The 19,601-nt window shown below is 36.1% G+C and overlaps 1 protein-coding gene across 1 annotated transcript in view; it reads right to left on the bottom strand.

Moving 5' to 3' along the window:
* Window positions 1-19,601, bottom strand: part of LOC127979050 (PHD finger protein 14) — a 91,444-nt gene that overhangs the window by 3,612 nt on the left and 68,231 nt on the right. The window contains exon 17 of the mRNA XM_052584167.1: window positions 18,180-18,297. Coding sequence (XP_052440127.1) covers window positions 18,180-18,297 — 118 coding nt within the window. The remainder of the gene's footprint in view (window positions 1-18,179; window positions 18,298-19,601) is intronic.

The following is a 19,601-nucleotide window of genomic DNA, read 5'->3' as shown; positions in this document are numbered from 1 at the left end:
ACATGATGCTATCACACCAACCACAGCGTCTGTGTGGGGGGTGGGGCAGGTCAGAGTTCCGTTTCTCCCAAGACGGTAGGCGGAGATTATTATGCAAAGTGTTCCTAGTGACGTACATAGAGATGGGCAAAAGATTTGAAATCTATAACGACTTGTTTCAGCGATTCAGAGTCGACTCCTTACTTTATAAATTGTGTACTTTTTGGTTTAATTACTTTGCACATTGTTTACACTGATGGACAGCTACATCATACACTGTAATACAGGTAATTTTTGATTTCCCATCTGTGTGGCTCTTTAAATAACTACATTTACTTACTATATGGTTAGCTTTTGGCTTGGGATTATTCAAATAGTCAGTACATGTAACATGCGTAACAAGTAAACCTCAAAATAAAGTGTTACTAAAATTAGTTTTATTTTTCAGACAACTTTAAAAGTATCCATTATCCCCTAAAGCTCCCAATTTGTTTACATTCAAGACATAGTAACAACATAGTAATTACACAGTTATAACCAAATCATTACATAGTAGTAGCTTTGTAATGAACTATGTTCAAAATATAAGGAAAAACTTTAGGCCAGCTTATTTTCCAGACATACAATCATCAGAATTGTGATACACATCCATTATACGGCTTCAAGAGCTACCTCAGCAGTTAATCTGGGCAGACAGCTTTGCTTTATTCAGCAATGTCGCTCCCATATGGGTCTTGTCTCTGTCTGTGGATGACTTTTGATATGCAGCCAGGCCTTTATGAAAAATGAGTTACTTTTTCCTGAACTCTAGGTACTTTGCCATTGCCGGCCCCGTGTGGCGATATAAATCTGATGGTGGGACGACACCGACACCAAATCTCTCTGACAAGCCTGCCAATTTTCCAATTACTTCTGGCGCCATACATTATCATCAGGCAAGTCAGCACTTAAAAGGAATACAAGAGTGGTGGGTGGTCTGGTGCATGCTTAAAGCCTCATGGAGTGCCTCGATTGAGCTTTTTCACACTCCCATGGACACATATGGACACAAACGCTTACTCGTTGACCCACATTTCATGGCCCGTTTGTGATTTAGTGTTTATCCTGGGCCGGGGTGAAATCAGGGCTCTTGTATACTTCTTGGTTGACTAGACATGGGACACCAGCTACACAGGGAGCTCACCAGTAAAGAAAAACAAAAACTGTTTTGAATACGTTTTAAAATGCAATTTATTCCTATGATGGCAAAGCTGAATTTTCAGCATCATTACTCTCCAGTCTTCAGTGTCACTCGATCCTTCAGAAATCATTCTAATATGTTGATTTGCATCCTTGCTCAATGAATGTGTTAATTTCTTTTAAAAATAACATCTTACTTTACCCTAAACTTTGAAATACTAAAGTCTATCTCACATTAGTGTATATAATATAAAATTTTACTACTGCAATGACAGTAGGGCAAGAGTTGAGACCTTGAGCAATGTTTTCCAGTTGCATTTATTGATTTCAAGGTTATTGTGACCATACAGCACATTTAACTTGAGAACATTTACACTGTATTCATGTCATAATGTAGCCAGGTCTGTAAGAATTGTAGGTAACACTTTATTAACAACGTCCTTGTTACGTATACTTACTATTATAATAACAATAAATCATGCATAATTACATGCAAGTAACCCTAAACCAAACCCTAATCCTAATCATATAGTAAGTACATAGCTGATTCATATTATTCAGCATTTAAATGTATAATTACACTGTAACAAGGACACCTTGAAATAAAGTGTAACCAAATTTTAAGATCAAATGCAAAAATGTATTTAGTATTAATACGTTTGAACATAACCGCAAAATTTGCATAATGAAAATTACATTTTCTTGTAGTTTTAGATTCTTGTCTGAAACCTACAGGTATGCAAAATGGGCTGATGAGGGGTCTTAAAACACCATGGTTTTGCACAACTATATATATATATATATATTAGGGGTGTAACGATACGCGTATTCGTATTGAACCGTTCGGTACGACGCTTTCGGTTCGGTACGCGGTACGCATTATGTATACCGAACGGTTCGTTGGAGTAATTAATTATATTTGAAAAAAAAAAAAAAGAGAGAGAGAGAAATATAATGATATGCGTTCAACAAGGTAGCCCAATACCCCAAACAACGTAACAGGCAACGCCCCTGACACTCCCGAAGAAGAAAAAAACACCATCTTATATGTTTATGTTAGGCTACTCAGCAGGCGCTCGCTCACTCAGTACACGCTGAAGGCTCGTTGCAAAATAGCCAATGCGTTTAACAGACTAGAAATGAGAAGATCCTCCAATAACCAACAGGTCTGGTGTTTGGGTGCACTTTGGATTCCCTTTAAGCTATAATGGTGATGGCAAGAGAGTGGTGGATAAAAAAACAACGGTATGTCGCATCTGCAACATGACAGGGTACACCAGCGGGAATAAAAAAAAAAAAAAAAAAAAACCAGCGGGAATATCTGGGATATATGCGTCAGTACTATCTGGGAAAAGACGAAAAAAGGGAGAAACATGCACGCAGCAAACTATCCCTGCAGCATTTAGACACTATAGCTTACAGGGAATCCAACCCAAACACCAGACCTGTTGGTTATTTTAGGATCTTATATTTCTGGTCTGTTAAATGCATTCGACATTTTGCAACGAGCCTTCAGCGCGTGCTGAGTGAGCGAGCGCCTTAGGGGCCGTTCACATATCGTGCCTAAAAACGCGTGGAAAACGCTAAGCGCGTCTTTCTCCTCCTTTCCAAAGCGCTCGGGCAGAAGCGCTCATGAGGCGTCTGTCTTTGCTAAGCAACAATGACGTGCTCTCTCCATGAGACGCGGAAATTTCAGCGAAGGATAAATGGATTTGCAGCTCTAAAAATCGCTTGCAGTAGCTCTGCTACTAAATTTATTTCAAAATTGCAATCCATATACAACTATGATCAGCTGATCCTTCATCTTGGCTGAGCTCTCAACGTTGTTACGGGAAAGGATGAAGCTGATTGGTTAGTTCTTGTCACATGACCCGCGGTGCGCTTGCGGCATTCTGAAAAGTTGAGATGTTTTTACATTTTGCTGTATCTAAAACGTATCGAACCGAACCGAACCGTGACATCAGTGTATCGTATCGAACCGAACCGTGAATTTTGTGAACCGTTACACCCCTAATATATATGTGTATGTTCACAATTTACAGGGAAAATTTACTTTCAATTGTACTCTACAATTACAATTTACTCTACGACTGACTTTCTTCTGTGGAAGATATTTTGAAGAATGTAGACAACAGTTTTGTTCCCATTTTTGTTCATACAAAGGAAATCAATAATATCTACTTTTCTGCTCCACAGAAGTCAGTCAGTCATAAAGGTTTGGAACAACACGAGGCTGAGTAAATGATGAGTTTCCATGTTTGGGTGGACTAGCTCCATCGGCTGAAACAGAGAAAGTATGCTTCATACAGAAAATAGGAGGGAACATTGTCAGTACTAGGTGGTACTTCCTGTCCTGCTTTAATCAAAGTATATGAAAAGTTTGAGAAGAACAGCTATAGGGTATAAAAGAACAGGACTAACACCCGTCGTCCATCCCCAACCAGATGAAATGCTTTAGATATATATGTCAAAATCAAAATAATTCCAAAATGTGAAGTTCTTCTACGCTCTATGAAGCTTCAATTTCAAATCCTCTTTTTTTCTTCTTTTTTTTTTTTTTTTGAACAGGGTGCTCATTTTGCTGACAGTGTGACATTTGCTTTGTGAGACAGAGACATGTTGGAGACGCTGGCCCACTGCGGGCCTGATCACGCTGACAGGCAGCGGCTTTGTGGGATATCTCCATCACTCTCCTCCAGGGAAAGCTGGATCCTTCATTCTGCCATTCACTCTCCATGCATCAGCCAGCCCTCTGGCTACTGCTTATACATGTATGATAATGAAATGCCACATTCTTCATTCTAATTGCATTTTAGATTTTAAAAGGGCAAAAAAAAAAACCCTTAGCTCAAGTAAAAGAGCAAGAGAAATGTGCGGGAGAGTTTAAGCGAGGAAAGATAGAAGAAAATCAAGAGCGTGGTCTGGACCCTAGGTGGCAACCAAGGCCTGTGGCGTGTTAATGCATTTGAGTCAGAGACCCCTGCTGCCTTACAGCGACACAATCAAACCCCCTTCCTTTTTTTCTTCCCACCCACCCACCCACACTACATGCAGCAAACTTCATAAAGTGGGATTAAAATAAAGCTGTGCTGAAAAAAAAATTACATAAAGAATTATAAATTTACAACGCTGCTTTTGCTTTAATAAGCTTTAGCATCCTTTATCAAGCTGGCACAGTCCTCAAAGAATTAGCGGGCTAATTAGTATGACTTATTTCTTTATCGCGTTTTCTGCTTTCTTTGTATTTATTTGTGCATGTGTGTTATATACGGCTTTTATGTGGTGTAAAGGAAAGAAGCGGCTTTCCGGCCTCCCTCCCGTTTGATAGGTGTCGGCGTGCATCTGCAATCCCGCACGCTCCACGGAAGACAGATTGATGTCCCACAACGATGATGAAAACACGCAGCATGTAAGGAAGCAGGAGAGACATCCAGAGAAAATGAAACGCAGTGGCTCAAACCAATGGGTGTCTCCAGGCAGATGTGAGAGAGAGAGCGAGAGCACTATCAGGCCCCGGGATTATTCATGACCCCTCCTAACCATCTCTCTTCATAGAGATGGTGCAAAAATATTTACCAGTCAGTGTAATTTGATAAAGCTATACTCACCCAGAGAAGGCTAGTCTTGCGTAACCAGAACTTTAACCGAACTGCAGAAGTTTTGATTCACACCGCAGCCGTTTCGAACCAAGAACCGCCTTCTTAAACAAGGGGAACAGATAATAAACCTGGTCTCTCACTCTGAGCAAATTAGTGGCACGAAATTGAATAGCAAAAATAATGACTGCTACCAAACAGGTTTGCCAAATGCACACCACCTTGACTGACTGGCACTTCAAGTGACCAACTGCATTATTTTGGTTTCTGAGCTATTTATTGGCATGTTTATCTGGATTATATTAAACCACAACAATAGTCTGACATTACACATACAAAATGAAGAAAAGGTGTAAAGACTGTCCAGGAATAATAAAGACAGGCACTGTGTCTACACCAGACGCAACTGTTGTTGAGCCGTGACAAAGCAACCGTTAAAAATATTGTAAATTTGTGTCAATACGTCAGTGGTTTATACAGATTAGCTAATTATTATCTTATTAAACTGTTAAGTGAAATCAAGTTAAGTGAATCAAATAAAACAACAGAATATTTTTAAAGGTTTAATGGCACTGACATGGCAAAATCCAAAAAAATAATTAATTAATCATTATTTAATTCTCAAAAGCAGCTGTATTCACCAGGTACCATATAAACATGAGTTTGTTTTTAGGAAAACTGAACAAAAAAATCCCTAAATCAGCCAAATCAGATTACAGCTTTTCAGGTTTATATCCAATATGGAGAAACCGGTAAGATTTATTTATTTTTTAAATAAATTAATTTTTAATCACCAAGGACACATTATATTGAAAAAGTGAAAGTAATTGATGAAATTTATATTTCTTTTGAACTTAAGTTTTTCATACGATAAAAAAATCCTGGGCTATTTTTTCAACCCAAATGCTGGGTTGAACATTTTGGGTCATTTTTTGAATCATTTTTTCAGACATAACTAGGCTATTTCACAGAACTGTTATAAGCAACTTCAAATCGATGCATTTCTTTGGTAAAAGATAAGTTTGTGCACACCATTTTATCTATACAATTTATAAAACATATCTATAAAACGTGTTATGTCCTATATTTACCCAGCCCTTGGGTTAAAATGAACCCAAATTATTAATGTATCCTGAAAAAAAAAAAAAAAAATCACTGCTTCCACAAAGATTCAAGAGCAGTTCAACTGTTTTGAACATTGATAATAATAAGAAAGCTCCAAATCAGCGTATTACTTTATGCATATCATTATTTTACAGGTTTACGGTTTTACTTCTAGTTTGGATCAAATAAATGTTTTTTCTTTCAAAAACATAAATAATCTTACCAAGCCAAGAGTTTTAACAAGAGTTTTGTAAGTTTCAGTTTCTGTGTCTGTTTTCATAAAACTCAAACTTAAATGTCTGGATTTGTACAACAAGCTAAACGCAATCTACATGAGCAAACAAATTCAGAGTGATGGTGGTCTGTAAGCACATACTCAAGGGCGTGTGTGTTTCAGCGTAGTGGATATGACACAATTGCATTCGGTCATAAACACTCGCTTCATTAGGCAGCTGAAGCTGTGCGTTATGCGCTACATTGAGCCACCTCTGGCCCTATCGCAGTTTTCTCTACACTCCCAGTCCCAGCAAAACCCAATCACCAGAAAGCACAATTAAATTTCATGACTATGCATATTTGCGCTTCCCATTTTCATTTATTACAAAGGGCATTCATTAATCTACCTTTTTTCCTAGAGAATGGATTTTCATTTTAGTGAGGTGTGACAGATACTGAGGTGAACTTACCAAGAGATGGCTAATTAAATCAGCAGTAAAATGCACAAGCCAGAAGATTTTTTTTTTTTTTTTTTTAACTTGCATCTGATAAGAGCCAATGCTGTGGGGAGGAGGTGTGGTATACAGAAAAGAGGAGCTACTTTCACTCCATTTCCAATTTCAGGTGAAATATTAAATCACAAATAAATGTAAGTGCTCAAACTCGCTGAGAAAATTGGTTACATGGCTACATGCATGGATGGAGGCTCTCAGCAAATGAACGGATAGCGAACTAAAAGCTAAACAACAGCAACCATAAAAGCAGAAGCAATAAAGAGCACGCTAATAAAGTAGCAACTAAAACAAGCGCTCACAGGTGAAAACAGATGAGCTGCATCTGCAGAGTAGCGGACACCTACACCAACTTGTGCCAAACGACTGCTGGTAAAATAAAGCCCTTCAGAAATGCAATCATTTACTTACAGCGTATATAAAACCAAACCAAACAAAACAAAAAATATGCATAGATTTGTATAATAAATCTTAAAAACTTATCAATTTATTTTGCAGTGATTACAAAGGTTTGAAATAACATGAAACGCAGTAGTAAATGATAAGATAATTTGATTTTTTAGGATCTATCCCTTTAAGAAAAGAATGGAGACCTCAGGACTGACTGTGTGTGTGTGGCCTTTCTGTTTTGAACAGTATGCAGTCTGCTGATCCCCATTAATGTGATTTATTGCATCACACAGTAACACTCCTCTAAGGCTGCATTTGTTAAACAGTGTGCCGGTCGGTACGTGTGCATATGGGAGTGTGAGAGAATCAATTTTTGAACAGATCTGTTAGTGTGTGTGCAGGTGTGGAGACATCCCTACAGTTGTTACGAGTCTTCCTGTGTCAGCAGATACTGGTGGGATGTCCCATCAAATACAGCCAAATTAAATAAGGCAGTGCATAAGCACTCATGGTCCCGGACTCCATGCATGCATCACAACTCTGAGAAGCTTCGAGGGTTGTATTGTCTTGTCATGTTCAATGTCACCTTTAAGGCGTGTGATAAGGCAATTCCTGGTCCTTTATTAATAATGCATTTGAAGGGGAGAGCCGCCTCCTCTGCTACCCTCATGTTGTTGTTTGGTGGGTTGAGAAGTGCTACTTCACGTATCACCTACTTATTTCAATGAACCAAGAAAGCAGTCACACCTTCTGGGGTTATTTTATGTCTTGTAGCTAATTATGATTAACTGAAATAAAGACAGGAAAGGGTCCACCTACGATAAATGATAAACTGGGAGTTTTGGATATTAAACCTGGTCTCTCACTGAATACTGAAATAGCAAAAATAATGACTGCTACCAAACAGGTCTGCCAAATGCTCACCAGAGGTGGGTAGTAACGAGTTACATTTACTTCGTTACATTTACTTGAGTAATTTTTCGGGGTAACTAATACTTTTCGGAGTATATTTAAAGATGGGTACTTTACTCTTACTTTAGTAATTTTTTGGGGAAAAATTTGTACTTTTACTTCGTTACTGTTGGCGACGCTCCTCTCGTTACTTTATCTTAATGCAATAAATGTTATAAATGCTTCAGTTTATTCCAAACGCGCCGTCTACTTTTCTCTGGGCAATGAGCGATGCCCATTCGCTAATGATTCATTCTTTTGAGTCAATTCTGTTCAAAGGCTTGATCAAACCAATTGGCAAACGAGTGAATTGGTTCATGAATCAGTCTGAAGGAGTCGTTCAGTTCCCTGCCGCACGCGCTGAGCGTCTGAAGCGGTTCACTCAGAGTTGTAACGTCTAAGATCATCAGCAGCGTTGAAAACGTGGATATGGAACTGCACTGAATTGAAAGCAAATCTGCAAAGGCTATTATTTGCTTGCGATGGAGATCCTTATTAGATGAACACCGTGTGTGCTGTATACTGTTTAACAGGGAATAACTCTGGCTACATTCGATTACAGTACACGATACCACTGTGACAGTAGTTTGTTGTACGTGTGGCTTATAACAGAGGGGAGTCAAGTTGAATGCAGCTTCCAAAAGACAAAAAAATAGCCGATTAAGATTTTATTAATTTTAATACAATCACACCGGTGCGAGTACGTTCAGCAAGTCATATCATCAGCTGTTAAATTCAGATCTGTGATCACTTGCTGGCACTGAGCCAGAGACAGACGCGTTTTTACAGCGCTGCCCATTATAACCAATCACACATGATTCTTTTGAATGCAATGGCCAATCAGAGGCGCTCAGATGAGTCATCGCTAAAATGCCAGTGCTTCCTTCACTCGCTCACTAACTGAATACCTCTTTCTGGCGAATTCTCTCGTCAGAAACAACAAAGTGCAGATGTGTGTACGAATCTATAATTAAGATATTGATTTCACAGTGTTAACAGTTTCAGTGATTTTAATGGGAGTTTCTGAGAGTGATTGAAATCTAGACTGTCAGTGAAAATGATCTTTAATAATGTAAATGTTATTTGCTCTCTTTCTGAACAATGAAAGATTAGCAGCAATATTTATATCACATTAACTTTCGATGTTAAATTCACATTTAATATAAAGTAAGTCGTATTAAAAACATGTTATGGCATGAAACCTATATCTGTTACTTAAGTAAACAGACAGGGTTTTATAAAAAATTTGGAGTAAATGCTGATGAAATATATACATTTATACACGCACACATACATTACATACATTTTATCTATATATCTAAATAAAAATAGGCTCCGTATATATGACCCAAAGTAACTAGTAACTAACTACTTGAGTAGATTTTTTATCCGATACTCTTTTACTCTTACTCAAGTAACTATTCAAGACTAGTACTTTTACTTGAGTAAATATTTCTAGAATTACTTTTACTTGAGTAAAGTTTTTGGGTACTCTACCCACCTCTGATGCTCACCACCTTGCAATGTTTGAACAAACCAGTCAAAATGGAAAGTAGTAGTGTTTTCAAACTAATTGATTTATTGACTTCCCTTAAATAATTAATGGATCTGTTTTAGAACAAAACTGTTTGCTTACCAACATGCTTCAAAATATCTTCTTTTGTGTTTAACAGAAGAAAAGGTTTGGAACAAGGTTTTTTTTTTTTTTTTTTTTTTTTTTTTACACTTTTGGAACTTTAGGGTGAGTAAATGATAACAGAATATATATATTTTTTTTTACTAAACTATACCTTTAAACCCAATATATATTTAGTTACGTTGTGACACCCTTTTAAAATAATCAGTAAGTCACTAAGATATCAGAGCATAAATGCAAGCTGTCTAAAGTTCAGCAGAAATGACCAATGAACCAGGCTGCAATCACTTCAAAAAATGAGCACTGGGATGGATTTGAAAGGTTCATGGTTTCGGTGTTAAATTGGGCCATTTTACCAAATCATAAAGCCTCTACATCACTGAAGGGTTTTACAGGTCCACCCAGGTTGTGTTGTAAAGACATTGTAAGTGGGTTAATAAAACCCTCTAAGTACTAAGAAAGTGACCAACAGGACAGTTGAAATTTGCCATGCCACCTCCAGGGTCCTGTTTACTCTTTAAATTGGCCCCTGAGAGGACATGAAGCATCCAGCTTGCCTTGTTAAGGTGATGGACGTGACTCCAATGCATTGATTTTCCCTATGTCTTAACACTCTCCATCCAACTCACTGGCAAGCAGGGGCGCAAGGTAACCTCTCTCAAAAATCATGCTACCTTTTCTTGAAATGCTAACCTTTGGTCCAGACTGCATCTATGAATGCACAGCTACAATAACTCACCCTATTTATGTCTGACCTCTCAGAGCCCCACTGAACACTTCTTCAACTGGCCTTAAGAACAGTGTAAAAAGGTAAACTGAAGGACTGAAGGCTACAAACTTTTCAACCAGTATAAATGGAATCAACTTTTATTAAGCTAGTGATTTTGCCCTTGATGTTTTCAGGTGGCAATCAAAAGTTTGATAAGTAATGGTTTTTAATTTCCCTTACAGATTTCATTCCACGGTAAAGCAAGTTCATTACGTTAATTAGCCTAACTTAATTAGGCTGTTTAGCAGGTCAGTCTGTCAAGGCACTGACTGATAACTGCGCTTGGAAGATAATCACCCAACAACATGAACATGACATCACATCAAATAATAATAAAAATGCATTTTATTTGTAATGCATTTTTCTTAAACACAAAGCGCTAAAATAAATCTACAACACAAAAAGAGCAATATAAAGATACAAGAATTAATTAAAAACACGAATTAAATAAATACGTCTTAATCAACTTTTTTAAGTGATCCATAGTTGGTACATTTCTGGTATTAAAAGGAAGTGCATTCCATTATTTGGAGGCTTTGGATGAGACATATCTTTCCCATAATCTTGAATATTAAAGCTCGTCATTTTTGCACTTCTAGTGTTACTAAATGGCATTAAAGACTATAAATAAAGACTGTTTTCAAACGGGTTTCTCAAATACTTCGCTTGTCATCCACAGCCTAGTAAACAGATACTCCCGCTTCCTAACCTACACTCAGTTAGAGTCAGTGGTGTAGCATCAGGCTGGTCAAAATGCTCAAAACTAATGACAGTTTTTCTCAAAAGGACTCAACCTATACACTGTATAAACTTGCAAAAATTGTATGTGCATATTAACACCTCAGAGTAGTAAATACGTACAAGTAACTACAATTAATATTTCAGTGGTAAAATAAGGTACAAGCTGATATGATCTGGAATAATTATTTTCCATTTTTTTGTTTCTAAAAAGGGCCATTAATGGTTAATTTGAAATGTTATATGTATGAAAGGCCTGTACACTAAGAACGATAACTACAAAGACAACCATATTAGCGTCCACACCAGTCTGTTTTAAGCACAAGCTTCTCCACCGCTTTAAATTCTCGAGCAAGCTTTTTATTTGCGTTAAATTCAATCATTCTTTGTGAGAAAACATCATTTATTTGTGTAAATTTGATGAAATAAAACCATTTAAAGTGGCTCAATTAAACAGCCATGATTTACATATGAAAACATTTGTTTCTTAAATATTTTTTTGTGCTCACTAAGTAAAATTTGACACTCTATATATGTACCCATCCTCATAAGCAAATACTTAATTTTTTACAACAAAGGTAACCCAATGATATGGAAATTGTCCTAAATCTTAGAAACCTGGAAATCCGAGCCATCAGGTCTCCCCGTTCTCATCTTCCACATAAAATACACTTAATTCCAACATTTACTTTCCTCAAGTTTCTTCACAAAGTCCAAACCAAAATGGATTAACTTATAATAAGTGGGATGGCAAAATATAAAGCTGTGAAAAGATTTCCAATAAAAAAGCAAAAATAAATGAAAGACGCAAAAATTACTGCATATATTTGCTTAAAATGTCTCATAGATAAACAAGAGAAAAGTCTTAGTATATTAAAATAGTTCCGTTTAAACCTCAGGGTCAAGAATAGCGTACTTCAAAAACAAACTCTACTTGTTGTCATATCAGCCTGCTAGACGACAAATGCATTTCCATAAGTGTTGTAATTGCTGCAGTAACAAGGCTTTTGACCCCGAGTCTAGATAGCAACTAAATTAACAATCCACAAAAGCTGTCCTTTAGGCATTTCCATTTCCCGCCTGAGTCGGGTGCGCCTCGTGGAATTTCAAACACACAACAGATCTGTTGAAACGTTTTATCACAAGGGTGAGCCGCGGTGACACGCGGGTGTAAATAAAGCTCAAACAAGCCCCTCTCCACCACCTAACGGGCTCTCCAACTAAAGGCCATCCGTATATTGTGGCAGGACTGTCATTTTATTACCCGAATCAATTCGGCAGGGCTCCGAAGTGACAGCAGAGGGATGTGGCCTTCGTTGGCCGGGGGGTTATCTGACGTGCGCAGGCGGGGAAATACACAGCCTTCGTAATGAACTCAACTCTTACTAATAAAGTCTTTATTGCCGGGCCACGTATGAACTGATACCAGCGTCGGCCCCGTTCATCTGCGTGCTCGTAAACTAATGAAAATGAGCTTTTTCACACAATCGGTTTGTGCGAGGGAGGAAAAGGCAAACGCAATTAAGTGATTTAATAACACAAACGTCTCGATGCGACAAATCATCCGCCGAGAAACAACTTAAACAACATTTTTTATTAATCAAGACCTTAGAGGCAAAAACCCATTTATGGTGACCTTTAAAAAGGCAGTGAGTGAGAGAAACGCACTGAGAGACAGATAACCACACAGTCTCGACACCCATGGATTGGGCCCTATGCATAAGGGTTTAGGGTCCACAGTGGGAGTGGGCCTGTCCTGTGTTTTGATCGAGAGGCTGAAAAAGATGGCGGCTCCATGAACCTCTCGACTCTGTCTCTCTCTCTCTTGCTAATGCTCCCCGCTCAAATCTAGAAGTCAAGGCTGGAAGGGATAACAAATCGCCTACTCAGTTCCACACTCCTGAACTGCTACTTCTTCATTTCTCTGCGGCAAAACCAAAGCACCGTTCCCCCTTTAATGTCGACCCCCACAATCTTGCCGAGGAGGAGAATTACAGATGAAGCTGGCTGCATTTTAAGATGGCATTTTAAAAAACATTCGGACCAACCGCAGGTAAAGAGGTTCACAGCGTGGCAGATTACTGAACTTAAAGTACTTGAATGCAGTGCTCATCTCTGGAGTGCTCTTTGATTCTCATAATGGAATCAATTATGTTTCAAATGGCAGCCACAGCCAAAAGACTTCTACCCTTTACCCTGACTTTCTGTTGCAAGGGTCAGATGTGTCTACATTTACAGGACGATGATTGTTCTACCAAATACGTTAATGATTTTTTCATGTCTAGAGCTGGAAACCCTGCAGATCTTTATTTGAATGTCTACTTCAACTCTAAAACTATTCACAATAAATTGATAAATTCACAAAAAAACAAACAAAAACAAAAAACTGTACTTTCCACACAACAGCTAAATATGGCACGAATCTAATACAAATCAGTTGTTTTCACTTTAGCTCTGTCAGGAAGAGTATTGCACAAACAACACCAAGGTCATGAGTTATACTTGGGAACATGCATACTGAAATATTAAAGATAAAAATGTGAATAAAAGCACCAGATGCTAAAACAAAAATCTTAAAGCAAAAGCTTTTATTCAAATCAGAATTTGTGTTAACATTGGGCAAATTATCCAAGTCATAAATAAATTTAAATAAAACTGTAAATAAACCAATAAAATTAATAAAATGTGCGTTAATTTACTGAAATATATTTTCACTTAAAATCATTTTGGTTAAAGTTTAAGTACTACGATATCTCAAACTGTAATTAAGTACACATACTGGTAAAAAAAAAAAAATATAATCAATTGTATAACCTGAATGCAATGTAAGTCGCTGTGGATAAAAGTGTCTGCTAAATATTAATAAAGCATAAGAAATAAGTTAATTAACTTAAAGTAAATAAAATATAGATATAATGCAAAACTAAAACTAATTAAAAACACTCCATTGATAAAAAAATGCATCAAATTAAAATGAAAATCTCAATATTAATAAAAACTCAAATAGTATCAAATTAACACTAACACTTTAGTATAGGAACCAGTTCTCACTATTAACTGGTTGCCTATTAGCATGCCTATTATTAACATATTGACTGTTTATTAGTTCTTATAAAGCACATATTCTGCATGACCATATTCTACATCCTTAATCCTACCCAATACCTAAACTTAACATTTACCTTACTGACTTAATGAGCAGCATATTAGGAGTGTATTGAGGCAAAATTCGTAGTTGATGGTTTGTTAATAGCAAGAATTGACCCTTAAAATAAAGTGACAAATAACATTGATTTACAATATACATGTAGTAGTGTAGCAAACGATTAATCGCAATTAATCACATACAAAATACACGTTTTTGTTTGCATAATATATTTATTATGTATATATAAACACACACACATAGTATATATTTTGACAATATTTTATATTTATATCCTTATAATTTATATTATATATTAATATATTTAACAAAAAAAATTCTGAAATATATACATGTACGTGAGTGCATTTATATATACATAATAAATAAGCACTGTACACACACATATACTGTATTATACAGACAAACTTTTACTTTGTATGTGATTAATCACGATTAATTGTTTGACAGCACTAATGTATGTATATGTATGTATCAGTAACATTGACAATAAAATAGCACTGCATTCTAAATCATATCACAATATATAAAATATACTTATATATCCTATTATAATTATATAACAATATAATATATGAAAAGTGTGCCTGATCACATTTAAAAGATCTGAATTAGGCATTCTCAGTGTAAACACAGCTTTGCAAGCGGACTGCTGCTAGAGCTAAGAAAAAAGGATGGAGAGTTTTTCCTGTTTCTTGTTCTGTCATCGTTCTTTTAGAAATTAGTTGAAGAAAGGATATAAAACGATTGCATTAGAAGGAGCAAGAAAAATCCAAAGAGGACAGCAGAAACCAGGTAGTGAGGGTGAGATAAGACAGCAGGTCGTACTAATACCACATACAGTATATGTGTGTGTCAGAGAGAGAGAGAGAGAGAGAGAGAGAGAGAGAGGTGTGTGGCCTGGTGTTCCTGAGTGTGTGTGATTAAACAGGATTGTGTCTGGTCTCTTCGAGTCCCCGGGGAGTGGCTGGTCTCATGGCAGGCTGTCACTGAACACATTCTAAAGGCAAAGACTTGTTTAATCCCCGTGGCCCTGCTGCACCTCCCACTGTCTAAAGCTCTTTTCTCCGTCGCCACTCGCCTTCCTTCCATCGCTTTTGTTCTGAACTGCACAGCTCTCATTCTGTAGCAGCAGGTTACCGATCTGCAGCTTTTCTTCAACGCCTTAGACTTATAATAGGCCTATTTACAACAGATACACAGCACACACAAAGGGGGTCTGCTGCCAGAACATAATTCTTTATCAGTCGATTTTATGAGAGACATTAGGCATTTTTACATGTATTTGAAACAAAGGGCTCCTGTGAGCAGACTGGGAGCTCTTTTATCTCATTTTATCCTCAAATTTTGAACAGATGAAAGAAATACATGTGAACAAATTTTAACGAAGTTTTAAAAAACACATACTGAAATTGTCAAGTATTATTTACTATGGTAACACCATGTTTGTGCATGTTATCGCAGTACCACCATCCTTTTGAACATTTACTATATTGGTAATACAATATTTTTGCACATGGAATCATATAATATAATAATTTTAACACCATGTCCTTGGCTATGATATCATAATACAATATTCTTGGTACATTTACTAAGATACTATGTTTTTTTTATATTATCAGAGTAATAACATGTTTGTACATTTATCATGGTAATACGTTTTCTTTCTTTTTTTCTACATGGTATAATAGTAACATTACATTTTTGGCATATTCACTATAGTAATACTATGCATTGTGTACATTTATAATTGTAATGCTGTATGATAACTGCAGTTGTAATGCTAACTGATATGGTATTATAGTAATGTTTTTTGTACATTTATGGCAATACCATGTTTTTGCCATGATTTCACAGTTATACCATGTTTTTTTGTACATTTTGTATGGAAATAACATGTTTTTGTAAATGGTCTCATGATAATACCATGACAGCTATAACATAGTGAACACTAATCTACATAAATATTTTAGATCATATTTTAAAAATAACAAAAATGTAGAGGGAAAAAAACATTCAATAAGTAAAAATAGAGAAACAAATATGACAATTGTTCTCATATAGTATTCAATTGAACTTTATAACTGATAGTGTTGGAAGAATTTGAGTATATATTAATATCTCTGAGGGGTTCAGTCATTAAATCACAGCTAAGATGGTTAGAAAATATAACTAGTCCTACCATTCATCTTAGCATCTCCAGGCTAAGATTCATGTACATATACAGTATAGACTAGAGTATTTGGCAGTGTCTACATTTCTCATTCTATCATCATGCTCTTTGCTTTAACCTTTTAATTTTAATCCTGAGCAATAATTTCATGTTACTCATTCCGCCATGCAGTCCGACCACCATCATTTTTCATCTTGTACTTTCTCTTCTGCAAACATCAATTAACCCTCATTTTCCATGCCGCTAGAGTCAGGCTTGCAGGACTGTCCATTTAAAGATGAATTGAAAAGCAGATACATTTATTAACTTAATTAGGTTTCCCAGAAGACACACACTGCCTTTGATTGCACCGTAATTCAACGAGAAATAGAAATTAAATGTTTGGGGAAACATGAATGCACTCGCCAATTTCCCAAAATAATATTAACAAATGAATGCTGGGTAAGGTCTAACTCAACAGTGCGGCTAAACGTGGCTTTTAGGAAAGGACCGGGAGGAGTCGCTGATGTGTGTGCACGGTTTTTAGGGCTTGAGGAGGAAGGTTTTAAGGATTTATACCAGTAGCTGACTTTCACCACTGCTGCTATCACCCTTTTTTTGCATCTTCAAACAACATCCGCTTAGCTTTTATCTGTAATTAACCAAGCAGGGAACAGATAAGCCTGGTAAGAATACTTTTAGGATATGCAGGAAATATGTTTCTTTCTTTCTTTCTTGCTTGGTTTCTTTTGTTTCTTTTTTTCTTTCTAAACATTGAATTATGCATAATTACAATAAAGTAGCCCTAAAATATGAAAACATTGTTAATTAATATTTATTCAGTCAATTATTTAATCAGTATTTATTTTTATAACTACAGTGTAACAAGGACATCTTGAAATTAAGTGCAATCAAAAAAACTTTTACAAATTATAAATATTTTATAATATATATATATGTGTGTGTGTGTGTGTGTGTTAGGGCTGTCAAATGACTAAGTGCATCCGAAATAAAAGTTTTGTTTGCATAACATATGCAGGTGTGCTGTATATTTATTAATATATATAAATTCACACACATGCATGTATATATTTCAGGTAAATATGTTATGTTTACATAATAAGCATATTTAATTATAATATAAATTATGTGAATACAAATAAAGAGATGTAAATTCATGGGGAAAAAATCTAAATAAATACTGTATGTGTGTGTATGTATTTATATATACATAATAAATATACACACAACACTCACATTTATTATGCGGGAAAAAAAACTTTTATTTTGTATGTAATCACAAATAATCGTTTGACAGCACTAATTATTTTTTAATTAGCAAACCATGGGCTGATTTAAGATGTTCTTTCCAGCAAAGAAAGAGTCCATGTCAATTAGAATACAAATGCGTCAATATTGTCCAGTGTTTAATATAGTTATTATTTCTCTTCAATTTGAGTGTAATAATGGATAGATTTTCTTTCTTGCAGCTGGTCATTTTGGGATTTTATTACAAAAAGATTTGCGATGCTCCCTAAAACAGGTGAAAATCGAGTATAGAAAGGACCATAATTTTGCCGTCTACGTTTTGGAACTCATTGGAAGTGCCCATGTAATGAAGTGCCTCAAAACGATGTTTAGGTAGTCGACTGGCTAGATTTTAGATACCGATTGATGTGAAACTCAAACATTTTTAGCACCATCCATGTGCCATAATGCAGCTGGAATCCCTGGAGAATGTAAGGATACGACTGAAGCGGGTAGAGAGGGATTCTTGTTGACTCTTACCTTTGATGAAGAGGTGTCACATTCCTGACAGATCCATCCGTAGCCCGTTTGTTTGGGCGACTTCTTCAGGGGAGGGTCCAGACAGCCGAAGTGGTAACAGAGCTGACACTCATCACACCTATGAGGAAAACAGGAAGCATATTAGCAGCGAGAATACATTAAAATGCAGCTGCGGTGCCGTCGCACACACACAAACGCGTGCAATCTGCTTGTACCCTGCCAAGAGGCCAGTATGGCCCTAACCAGGCAGGTATGATAGATGGTGACAGAGCCATTTGCTGTCAGGTAACAGATGCTTAATAGATTCAAAACACATTGGCACACAACCTCTCACACGGCCTTGTACAGCCGTCATAAAACACACTGCTCGATTGGTCCTGCTGAAATGAGTTTCAGCTCATCTTGTCGATAAATCTCTATAGGATTTTTATTCCGGAGTCAAGGTGTCAAGAAAGACACTTGAGATCCTGTCCTTAGTTATATGTCTGCTCAACCACCATCTCCTGCTATCCAATTTTACATAAACTGTAAAAGACCTCTATCTTGCATATTCTGCAGCCGTTCAAAGTGCTGTACTAAATATTGCCAGTCAAAACAAAATGCAACATCCTCAGAAGAATACAGAAAACATTTCATTACATGATACAGTGAATAATCAAATTATTGACAAATAATCACATATACATACACACGAGGATCAGTGTCTTAAGAAGTTTGAATTGCTCCGGTGTTAGAAAGAGCATTTAGACATTTGTTAAAAAAAAGTGTTAAAATATATATAACATTTTAAAATTAACATCAAACATTTTTTATACAACATTTAGTCTGCAACAACATGTCAGTAAATATATAAATAACTTTTATAATGTTATAAAAGATTTCTATTTCAAATAAATACAGATTTTTGAACTTTATATTCATCAAATAATCCAGAAAAAAAATTAAACCGCACAGCTGACTCTTGAGCAGCAGTTCAGCGTATTAAAATAATTTCTGAAAGATCATTTAAAGCTGAAGACTGGAGTAAAGATGCGGAAAATTTGGCTTTGTCGATTACAGGAATAAATTACATTTGAAATTCCAAATAGTTATATTAAATTGTAATAATATTTCACAATATTACTGTTTTTTTCCCCACATTATTACTTTAGATCAAATTAAAAGTTCAAAATAAATTATTTTCATTACTAATTAATTTCTGTTCATAACACAAAAACATTATTCACAAAGTAAAAACGCAACTCAATGTTAAAAATACATATCTGTATGTATATAACGTTAACTATACATAAACTTTCCCAACTAAATTTATATTCAAGGTCCGTGGGCACAAATAAACACATCTTTATTACTTTCTGAATAATTAACTGCAATAAATTAAGATAAAATGACAGCTGTCAAAACACATGAACTATATCTCCA

Source organism: Carassius gibelio, chromosome B19, assembly GCF_023724105.1.
Source record: "Carassius gibelio isolate Cgi1373 ecotype wild population from Czech Republic chromosome B19, carGib1.2-hapl.c, whole genome shotgun sequence".
Classification (NCBI taxonomy): Eukaryota; Metazoa; Chordata; class Actinopteri; order Cypriniformes; family Cyprinidae; genus Carassius; species Carassius gibelio.
This window is presented reverse-complemented; position numbering and strand designations above follow the sequence as displayed.